This window comes from Sphaeramia orbicularis, chromosome 6 (genome assembly GCF_902148855.1).
Source record: "Sphaeramia orbicularis chromosome 6, fSphaOr1.1, whole genome shotgun sequence".
NCBI classification, from domain to species: domain Eukaryota; kingdom Metazoa; phylum Chordata; class Actinopteri; order Kurtiformes; family Apogonidae; genus Sphaeramia; species Sphaeramia orbicularis.
The window spans coordinates 40,838,371-40,850,549 of NC_043962.1; the positions used below are offsets into that span (position 1 = coordinate 40,838,371).

The following is a 12,179-nucleotide window of genomic DNA, read 5'->3' on the forward strand; positions in this document are numbered from 1 at the left end:
TTCAGTTAGTTTTAAGTCGTTTTTAGAGCGGGTCTGCTAGTTTTCATTAGTTTTCATGTTTTTCTAAATGCTTAATTTTAGCTTAGTTTTAGTATTAACCCTTTCATGCATAGGTCACTCCTGTGGACAGTTATTCTACAGCTCTTCTCTTGTATTTTCATGGGTTTTGTTGTTTTAGTTCCATATCAGCCGACACTGTGGACACTGATGCACCATCCCATACATTGTAATTCAGACCATTACTGTAACTTTGCTGTTCTTGATAAACCTCATCTGCAGTAACATGTTTGAGTGTAAATCAATTATTTGTTAGACAACAAGGTTTTTTTTGCATATTATATCCATGAAGTGAGTAATTACTAGCATTAGAATATGTTAAAACGTGAGAAGATATCAGATTAGCAGCATTAAAAATGTTTTTATTTCATTGTTTTCATATCACTTTCTGATATTGGATTTTAAACACGTTTCTTTGCTTCAAAAATTACATGCATGGATATTTTTGTAACTCCATAGAAAAAAAAAACTCGATCGCATTGTTTTTTTCATGCCTAAGGTGGAATAAAAACACTGAAGAAAAAAATCTTGACTAAGGTTTTCACAATTCATGCATGAAAGGGTTAATTTTAGTTTTGTCGTATCTTTTATCTTCTTCTCCACTGAATTCAAATAAATCCCAGACAAGACTCTGCTGCTTTCTCCCAACTTTAGTCTCCGTGTTTCCAGGTAGAGTGGGGACGAGAAACCGATTATAAATGACAAGTGACAAAAAGTGACGGCGCGTAAAGTGTCGTATGGTGCCACTAGCTAAAATTGCTAGAGTGAAATAAATGGCTTTCGTATCAATCCGACATTGGCAAAGACGAAAACGAAGGGAATTTTATCCATAATTTCTATGTTTTAGTTAGTTTTGTAAGCACACAATACAGTTTCAGTTAGTTATTGTTTTTTTCTTTCAGTTATAGTTTTTATTTATTTCAGTTAACGAAAATGTTTTTTCAATTCTAGTTTTCGTCATTTTGTTAGTTTTCGTTAACGATAATAACCTTAGTGTTCACATGTTTAGCAAGAGCTTCTATTAATTATTATTAGTGCTATGCTGAGTTTCAATGAGTCCAATACTTCAAAAAAGGGTTAAAATAATCATTTTTTCTCAAAAAACAGTATCGTAAACATGACTCTTTGCAAACTCTTTTAACATTAACATGGACTGCATTCAAATTCATACTTAAATTAAAAAAAAATCATACTAAGAGAGCAAAGAGTGATTAACAAATATGAGTTCAACAAGTTAAATCTTGACCACTTAAAAAAAAAAGTCAAATCTTCAGGAACTGACTTCATTTATTAAAATAAAGGCTAGTAAAGACTACTTGGACTGTCCTCTAATGTGGTATTGTTGTGAAAGATATTAACATTCTGTCTTTGTCTGGTTTATTGTATTGGTTATAGGGGTGTTAGAAAATATTGGTTCTGCAATATATCGCGATATTTCATTTCACGATACTGTATCGATATTAAAAAGTACTGTATCGATATTTTTAGGTATTTATTCAAATGCAGATATGGTGGATTTTCATTTTTGTTTTTTTTGTTTTTCTTTATTGTTTTTTTTTTTATTATTATCATTTAACAGTTTTATTAAATAATGGTTATTTGAAGCATCCTAAAAGCACTTTTTACTGTTTTTACTGAGAGCGGCAGATGTTAGTTCCTTTCGAAACTAGGAGAATTAGAAAAATGTAGTGCATTAGATCCTGTTCTGGTCAAATAAAAATGCGTTTAGTATTTGTGCAGATTTCTGGTGTAATTCATTTCTTCCAGGAAATAATCTTTAAAAAGAAAAGAAACAAGACAAAAATTGCCTTTTTTAACAGTATTGTGATATATCGTATCATGATCCTAGTATGTGATTTGTATCGTATTGTCAGATTCTTGCCAAAACACAGCCCTAGTTGGTTATTGGTTTAGATCTGTGTGTTTTTTCATTGTCATGTATAATTGCAAAAATAAATAAAATGTGTGTGGGAAAAATACAGGCTTACCATACATTTACTGGCTGATTATAGATTTTCTCTGGGTTTAAAGGGTCAAAGTAAGGCAATCCATAAAGCACTAACTCCCACAATGTGAAGCCTGTGGTCTCAAATTATCTCTGAAAGTGGGGGATAAATCAGACAGAAGTACATTTGGAGCTTTTAGGCTCATATGCACATATATTCTAATAAGCAGTGCCAGGTTATTTAGGTTTTAATGGGAAAAGTGGCTTAAAACTCTGAATGCTCAATGCAGTTTTAGGAACACATTACTTATCTGGACAGAAAATAGTCAACTTTTTAACTAACACGAGTGAGTTTGATTCTGAGGCTTATGAAGGTATAAAGTTATTATTTATGTGATGTTATTATCTTCGCTAAGTTGCCGTTTGTTGACCCACGATCCAGACTAAACTGTGGCAGTTCTGACCTTGTTGGTTCGATTCTAAAAAGATCTTTAGTTCAGCTATTGACAAGACAAACTGTACAGAAAATGAAGGTGGTTTGTGGTTTTACTGTGGCTGTTTTCAGTCTAAAACAGAGCTAAGCTAACAGAGCTATAATGTAAACTATCAGCTGATTATAAAACTGTTATTTTTGACTATAAGTTTTAATTTGAAGAAGAAAACTTGATGATACCATAATTTAGATGTGTGTAACTAATGAGTTCAGTGATTGATACAGTCTGTGGATACATAGGGTTAATTCTTGGTGGTTTTGGAAGTCCATAAGTGTGTTCTGGTATGAGACTTCACCCTGATGTTGAGAGTTTGGAACGTCAACACTACATAAAACCCCTTTAATGACTTCATCTACTACTGTTTAGTGCAGGGGTGTCAAACATGCGACCCGGGGGCCAAAACCGGCCCGCCAAAGGGTCCAATCCGGCCCGCGGGATGAATTAGTGAAATACAAAACTTACACTGAAGATATTATCAGTCAAGGATGTCAAAATAAATTTAGTTTAATTCCATCTAAAGTGGGTCAGACCAGTAAAATACTATCATAATAAAGTATAAATAACGAAAACCACATATTTTTCTCTTTGTTTTAGTGTAAAAAAGTAAAATTGCACAACAATGTTAACATTTACAGACTAGACTTTTACAAAAAATGTGAAAAACCTGAACAAATATGAACAACCTGAAATGTCTTAAGAGATTTAAGTGTAATTGTACCAATATTCTGTCTGTTATTAAATGTTTGGTGTATTTGTAGATCCACTGTGATCTGTACATTGTAATGAACATGTAAAAATGAGAAGCTGAGGCCAAATAATGGCATAAATTGTTAAAATTGCACTTCTTTTCTTAATAAATTTCATTTTGGTTGTGGTTCATGTTTTTCCATATTTTTTTGAAACATAGTTTGTAGATGTAGAAATTTTGATAATATAATCTTACTTTTTTCACTCTAAAACATAGAAATTAGACATACAAATTTCGGCATTGATATTATTTATGTATTATTATGTTATTATTTTAATGATCCGGCCCACTTCAGGTCATATTGGGCTTTATGTGGCCCCTGAACTAACATGAGTTTGACAACCCTGGTTTAGTGTATTCCACAGTAATTCACCAGAGTCTACAAGACAGTCATGTCAAGTCAATAAGCAGTGCCAGGATATTTCCCAGATAGCAAAATCATTATGGCTTAAATCTGGCCCAAAATTGGCATGCCATTTTGGCAAAGTTCTGGGCAGATGTATGGGCCCTAAATGCCCCAAAATAGGCAAGCCAAAATCAAACCAGACGGAAGCCAAAATTCAACCAAAACTAATTGCGGACTTCCAAAATATACCCATAATTGTCCCAGAAAAGCCCCAAATCCCCATCATCCAGCCAAAAAGTAGTCAAAACTGACCCAAAGAGAGGCCAAAAGGAGGCCAAAATTCACCACAATACGATGTTGCCGTGCTTTAGTCAATCTTCTGGCTTGCCATAAACATGCCATTCCTATACTTGATCCCGCTCTTTGCCCAGTCTTTTGGTTAACCAGACTTATGCCATAACTCAGCCATATATTGCTGGTGCCTCCATATCTATTATGGATAACCTTAATCATACCACAGTTAAGCCTAAAGGTTTTCATAATGCCAAAAGCAAGCCAAAAGAAAGAAGGTTATTTTGGGTCAGTTTTGGCTACTTTTTGGCTGGATGATGGGGATTTGGGCCCTGCGATGAACTGGCGAAATGTCCAGGGTGTACCCCGCCTTTGCCTGTAAGTAGCTGGGATAGGCTCCAAGCGACCCCCGTGACCCTAGTGAGGATAAAGTGGGTTCAGATAATGAATGACTGAATGACTGAATGAATGAATGAATGAATGAATGGGGATTTGGGGCTTTTCTGGGACAATTATGGCTATATTTTGGAAGTCCGCAATTAGTTTTGGGTGAATTTTGGCTTCCTTCTGGTTTGATTTTGGCTTGCCTATTTTGGGCCACTTAGGGCCCATACATCTGCCCAGAACTTTGCCAAAATGGCATGCCAATTTTGGGCCAGATTTAAGCCATAATGATTTTGCTATCTGGGATACTTGATCCCGCTCTTTGCCCAGTCTTTTGGTTAACCAGACTTATGCCAGAACTCAGCCATATATTGCTGGTGCCTCCATATCTAGTATGGATAACCTTAATCATACCACAGTTAAGCCAAAGGTTTTCATAATGCCAAAAGAAAGCCAAAATGCCAAATGTATGCCATAATGCTGCCAAAATAGTTGCTATCTGGGAGATAGCAAAATCATTATGGCTTAAATCTGGCCCAAAATTGGCATGCCATTTCGGCAAAGTTCTGGGCAGATGTATGGGCCCTAAATGCCCCAAAATAGGCAAGCCAAAATCAAACCAGAAGGAAGCCAAAATTCACCCAAAACTAATTGCAGACTTTCAAAATATAGCCATAATTGTCCCAGAAAAGCCCCAAATCCCCATAATCCAGCCAAAAAGTAGCCAAAACTGAACCGTCTTTCTTTTGGCTTTCTTCTAGCATTATGAAAACCTTTAATACTGGTATGATACTGGTATGATACTGGTATGATTAAGGTTATCCATAATAGATATGGAGGCGCCAGCAATATATGGCTGAGTCATGGCATATGTCTGGTTAACCAAAAGACTGGGCAAAGAGCGGGATCAAGTATCCCAGATAGCAAAATCATTATGGCTTAAATCTGGCCCAAAACTGGCATGCCATTTTTGTATTTATTTTGTAATTTCTGTCAATTTGATCTGATTTTGATTTAACTGGATAAAGCACTTTGTGACTCTGTCTGTGAAAAGTGCTCTATAAATAAAATTTACCTACTTACTTACAATAATGCCAAAAGAAAGAAGGTTATTTTGGGTCAGTTTTTGCTTCCTTCTGGTTTGATTTTGGCTTGTCTATTTTGGGGCATTTAGGGCCCATACATCTGCCCAGAACTTTGCCAAATGGCATTTCAGTTTTGGGCCAGATTTAAGCCATAATGGTTTTGCTATGTGGGTTAGGTTTGAATGGGAAAAGTGTCTGAAAACTCTGAATGCTACCACCCATGCTGCCACCCCCCCATAACCATATTAATTTAAACTGATTCATATAAACTCAAAACAGATAGTAACTGATACAAATACATTGTTACAAACATTAACTTATTTAACTAGTAGTATTGTGACTGCCTCCGCCGCTACTCCTGCCACAATAATTTAAGCAAATTAGGCTTACTGGTATTATTAAATATTTTTGTACTATCACAACAATTATTATTTTCCCCCTCACTCCCCCCTCTCTCTTTCTCACTTTCATTTACACCCCCCTCTTCCCCTTTTCCTTATCACCCCTAACCAAGCTATATGGTTTAGTTGCTATTTACATTTATGATCTTTTTCTTTGTAATATGACGTTGTTGTTGTTTGTCAATACTCTGTCATTGTTGTTGTTTTTGGTTTGTTTATTTGTTTGAGTTTCCCTTTGTTTATGTGTTGTTGTTTTTCTGTCCACATTGTCTTGTTAACTATCACTACTTAAAAAAAAAAAAAAAAAAAAAAAAAAAAGGAAAAGTGTCTGAAAACTCTGAATGCTCAATGCAGTTTCAGGAACAAATTACTTATGTGGACAGAAAACAGTCAACTTTTTCACTGACACTTCTACCAAATGAGTCAAATCTAGACCCAGACACCGATTCAAGCTTTACCCATTAACCTAATATCCCACGAAATGATTTTTTATTTTATTTTATTATTATAATTATTATTATTTTTACATCTATGGAGGCTTGATATAAAGGCGAGCTCGGCCTGTTTCGCAACACTTGAGCTCAGCCACTGGAGAGGAACTGGCACTGATGCAACCAGAGCAATAATGCGCCAGAAATCGATACAATATTTCCGCTCTGCGTTCAGGACGATTTCGCAACAAATCCACCATTGCGCACTGCCATCGGCGCTCGGCTGCGGGTGCGCACAACAAAAACGCACGGCACTGAAATCCGTCCAGGTAGGGCCGAAAAGCTGCAAAAACATCGAAGCGATCTAAACACAGAAAACAGACAAGAGGTGTCGTAAAGTCTCTTCGGGGCCTACCTGTTCTTCCTCCGCCGATAAAGTAGCTGCCATGTTCCCGTCAGTTTGTGCGATCACCTTTTCCCCGAGACGCGTCTTTTTTCATGAAGTGGAAGATGACGGAGATGTCTGTGTCTGTGTCCCTCGTGTAGAGAGAGAGGAGAAAAAAAAAAAAAAAGGGGGTTTAGGGGTTGTCCCTCCTGCTCAGAGTTAAAGGCATCTGAATCGCAGTATTTCTTTTTTCAGACTCCAATTAGACTGAATCCATCCAAAAGCAGGACGCACAAAAAAAAAAACAAAAACGCGCTGATGTGTCAGATTTCACCGAGCACAAGAAAAAAGGAAAGTGGGGGGGTAGAAAAAGAAAAAGGACCAGCTTAAACCAGGATCTGCTTCGGCTTGATGGTAACTGGGTTCAGGAGCAGGATCTGCAGCCCGACTGTGCACATCCACCTACGGTAACACAGCTGCCCTAGCTGCGGACTCCTCCATGGCATGAATTGCAAGTTTATGGCCCTGAACGTCGCCTTTATGCCGGAGAGAGAGGCGCACACACACATTCACGCACACATATACACATTCACATAAAGCTCCGAGCAGGGGAGAGAGGCTGTCCGCTGTTGTTCCTGCAGGTCGCTCTACCCCCTGGTGGCTGAGGACAGAAAAAAAAAAAAAAGCTCACGACCTCCGCCTTCATTCATAAAAATAGGAAACCAAACAGGAAAATCACCATTTTGAGTGTCAGTTTGCATCTGGAGCAAAGAAGAGCAGTTTTAACCCTCACAGGCCCACAGTAGTGTTTTACAGACCTGACTCTCATGCATTTATGGGGTTTTTCTGTCATTTTGTATCCCATACTTATCTGGTTCTCTCCAATATTTACATTTTCTATGTCTGAGAATGGATCATTTTTGTGTTTTTTTTTTTAAATTGTGAACTCTGACAGAACCTTACGTTTTTTTTTAAATATAGTCAGGTTTTAGCTTCCAAGTGATTTTTTTTTTTTTCCCATATAAGCAACATAACTTAACATAACATAACATAACATAAAAGATAAGACTTTATTGATCCCACAGTGGGGAAATTGCAGTGTTTACAGCAACAGATATACAGAAAACAAAGTGCAAAAGACTGGCAGAACATTAAAGAGTGAAAACAGGAAATAAAAGAGGAGCCTATCTGCTATTTAAATGACTTTTTCTGTACATACATACATATTATTAATGTTATTATTTTGGTTGTTTTTCAGGGTATGCATTTATTTTCATTAAGTGACCATGCACAGGCACCAAAAAAGTGAACTGAACACAACTGAACACATACAAACAGTCACACAAATCTATTTTCTTTATATTACATATATATGTAAACATATATAAATATATTGGGATGCACTTTGTAAATATATCACATTATAAACATTCACTATGGAGCTTCTAAAGATCCAAATGAGATGAAAAAGCAGAATAACTGCACCTTATCTGTCATGAAGCACAGTGATATGATTGGATGTTCAGCGGTTGTTTTACAGCAATAAATATGTTTAGTTCTGGTTTTTGAGGGTTAAGACGAGAACTTACATGCACCTCGCTTTATTATCTATTGTACTATTTGTATATTAGTTATTTATTTTCATTAACTGACCATGCACAGGTACCAAAAAAAGAGTTGTATTATCAACTGAACACATACAGTCAAACAAATCTATTTTTTTAACATTATATTCATATATAAAGAAATAGATGTAAATATATATTGATATATTGGGATGCACTTTGTAAATATATTACATTAAACATTCACTATGGAGCTTTTGAAGATCTAAATGAGATGAAAAAGCAGAATAACTGCACCTTATCTGTCATAAAGCACAGTGATATGATTGGATGTTCAGCGGTTGTTTTACAGCAATAAATATGTTCAGTTCTGGTTTTTGAGGGTTAAGACGAGAACTTACATGCGCCTCACTTTATTATCTACCATACTCCCTGTGTAGTTTTAGTTTTAATCCCCAGGTTTTTTTCACTTTCTCTAAACTGCATCTTTGAAAAAAGTGAGAGGAAATCCACACTGATTACAGGACCTGGCTGTTTCATAATAGCTACTTGCAAAAATAGGAATTTAATTAGAAAACTCTCAACTCATGCTTGAGGCTGCATTCTAGTCCAGCACACTTTACAGGAATTGTATGACAGTATTACAGGAAAAAGACAGCACCAGACAGTGCACACTGAGGTTCGCAGAGAAGTATTATGTTGCTGTTAACCTTGGTGTTTGTCTTCACATTGCGAATACTTTGTCATGTTCCTGAAAATGAATGAACCAGCAGGACTGATGAGGACAGACATGTTTTCACCCTTCCACAGGTACTTTATAGACTTATTTTTAAAAAAAGGCCGGCAAGGGCAGATTCACAAGCTGTTGGTATTTTTCCACAAAACACAAGACCCTACAATAGGCCAACTGTAAATAATGAGGCGTGAGAAAGTCTGGCTTGAAAACCAAGGGAAAAGGGAGTGGAAAACAAAGGACTTCCTGTCAAAAGGAGCTGACATCATGTCATTTGGAAAAATGTGATTGGTAAACCCCAAACCCTGCCCACACAGTGCCACCCCTGTTTATTAAAGGTCTGATTTACCTTAAATAAGGCTCCTCGAAAAGCACTATAGAAATCCAATCTATTTTTATTATTGTCGTTATAATAATTATTATTATTAATAAACTTGGATGCACAAGCTTGAGACAAAAAGATGAAGTAATTTAGAGTTTGCAGAACTTCCTTGTCATCGTGGTTCTGCGGGACCAGTGTCTGGACATTAGAGGCTGTAAATGATCCAAAGGGGGGTTTACATTCACATTCTAATGTTTTAAAAGAAAAAAAATATGCATATTTTATTGTTTTAATTAAAAAAACATGAAGCTAAATTAACTATAATAAAGGCGTTTCACATGAGTTCTTTAAAACTTATGCTAAAACAGTTCAATCAATGAAACAAAACATAACAAAAGAGCAGTGGTGCTTTTAGGGATTTGGATTTGACCGCTTGTAATATCCTGGCACAGCTCTGTGAGTACCCACAGATCAATATGCATCTCTTCATTCTTTTTTTTTTTTTTTTTTCAGACAATAAAAGGAGCTTTTACCAACCATGAAGGCGAAAACATTTGACATGAAACAAGCGCTGGAGTTTTGCAGGAAAGCACAAATCTGCTTTCTTCCTAAGAAGTCTTGTGACAAGATTTTCATAGAGAACTGAGAGGCCCAATAAAACCAACATTGTGTGTGTGTGTGTGTGTGTATGAGTATGTGTGTGCAGCCATGTGTTTTTTTTAATGTGGGGAAATTCAGACCCAATTTGATTTCATATAATGTACATGTCAGAGTACTGTTAAGGTTAGAGTAAATCTCCAGGAAATGAATGTGAGTTAATGTTATGTCCTGTAGATGTGTGAACCCCTAAAGTGTGTGTGTGTGTGTGTGTGTGTAGGAGTATGAGAGTGCTCTGAAAAAAACCACAAATGTGAACTGACAGGTGCTCAGTTCCTGGAAAGCGATCGGTGCTGCTGACTAATTCTTGCAGTAACCACATGGCTGACTTTGCCCTCTCACTTCAGGCATGACTGAATGTGAAAGAAAAAACATCCGATTGTACTCGATGCATGCGTTTGTCAAACACTGAGCTCTGAAAATCTTTAAATTTTAGACGAGTTAAATCCTTCTGGACCTTTTTCAACTAACTGTTTCCACACAGGCCCTGATCAAGCAGAAAGACAAATCTAAAAACATACATGAAAACACTTCTCCTATAGGAAATTTGACCTAGTTCAATATGTTATTCATCACTAACCACATCAACACCATTTCCACCCTATTTGTTGCACTCTGTTAGAGTCTGTCCATAATGCGTTTGCTTTCCAGGAGTCATCACGTGATAAGGTGTTATGATTGTGGTGTACCAAGTTTCCCTCAGCTGCATTGTGCACTTTTCTCTACTTCAGTCACTTATCTCCTACGTTTCCCAGAATGATCTGTAACAACCTCCACAAACCACAGATGTTACTATGTAAATGTGTGAATTGTACCTGTTGATGTTCCGTGTAGGTGGCAGGAACAATAGTGATACTGTTTAAGATGATCAACAGGAGAAAATTCTACTTTTTCCATTGTAAATGAACAAAGACGTGGTCTCGGCACGCAGATTTGGACTGCGGTGCATATGAATGATCTTTGTACCTGTTTTTTTTTTTGTGTGTGTGTGAAGTTTACATGCTAGTGTTCAAATTCTAAGAAAGAAGAATCACATCCTGCAAGATTCCTTTCGTTAAAGTGTTTGTATCATGGTCATAGAAATGTAGAGAAGTTGTTCCCTCTACATTTAACCTTTCCTAAGTGATGTATCGCAATTTATTAAAACATTACTGGTAATAACGTCAGAAAAAATGACAGGTATTTGTTTAAAATACTATTAGCAGCCTGTAAAAAGGCTATTACCAAAAAATGGTGCAGATTAGAACCACCTACAACTAACGACTGGATACAAACTGTGAATGGAATATTTAAGATGGAGATTCTGACCCATAGACCCAAGAACAACAGTGTCATGATAAATGGAAGAAATGGACAATTTTCACTTCAACGCCCCACTACTAAAAACAATTGTTAGTCACAAGGTTTATTGTAGTCAATGTATCCCATATGTCCCCTATGTTTGCCTTGTTTTGTAATGTACATAAAATAAACAATAAAAATAAAGTTAAAAAAAAAAAAAAGATCCTATGCGTTTTGCATTTTTAAGTGAAAATCAGGTATTTTCTTATATCTAATTTGCTAATCATGTGATGTTTATTAAAGGTAAATAAGTAAATTCAATGTTTGGTTGTGCAAAACAGAGAAAACTGTAGAAAAAATGGATTTTTCCTGCAAAATATATTATTAATTGAATGTAAAAACATGCATCTACAACTTGTAATTGGTCAAACTACATTTTTTTTCTTTTTGTGAAGCTATACTGCAGAGGATGACAATGTTTCCATGTTCACTATGGAGCCTCTGAACGCCCAAAAAAAGACACATCTGGAGCTGCAAAAAAGATGAAAAGCTGCATTTTACCTGAATCGTTTACATGTATTGATAGGATTAGTAGTTCAAAAATAAATCAGCGTTTTAGATCAGTAGATGCTGTTGGTCATTTAGGTCTTTGAGGGTTAAATCTTCCACCAAAATTTGTGAAAATGGGTTGTGATTATATTTTGAGTGGAGAGTTCCTTTACATTAGCACTGCTATCTGAACCATAGGAACGATTTATCTGACAAAAAGTAGATATTAACAGCCAGAGGACTCAGTTTCAGACACATCAACTCAACTAAAAGGGAAGAAGAAAACCAGGTCACCTCCTCTCCCTTCTATACACGGTGTAATTTGCTACTGCCAAGACTTTGCATCCTCAAGCAAATGATCTTACAGATGCTCTTTGGTATTTTTTTTTTTTATTTTTTATCTAGGATGTTCTGGAACAGTCTGCTCAAACTAAGTTCATAACCCTGTCAGACACTTTCACATCTTTTCCTGTTGACAGTTTCCGCCCAGCTCTTTTGACAGTTA

General features: G+C 36.3%; 1 protein-coding gene across 1 annotated transcript in view; it reads right to left on the reverse strand.

Annotated features, from left to right (window-relative positions):
- The window catches only part of ptpn9a (protein tyrosine phosphatase non-receptor type 9a), a 75,963-nt gene extending 68,609 nt beyond the window's left edge, over window positions 1–7,354 (reverse strand). Inside the window, exon 1 of the mRNA XM_030137089.1 lies at window positions 6,598–7,354. Within this exon, the coding sequence (XP_029992949.1) occupies window positions 6,598–6,630 (33 nt within the window). The 5' untranslated portion in view covers window positions 6,631–7,354. The remainder of the gene's footprint in view (window positions 1–6,597) is intronic.
- Window positions 7,355–12,179: the final 4,825 nt, after the last annotated feature.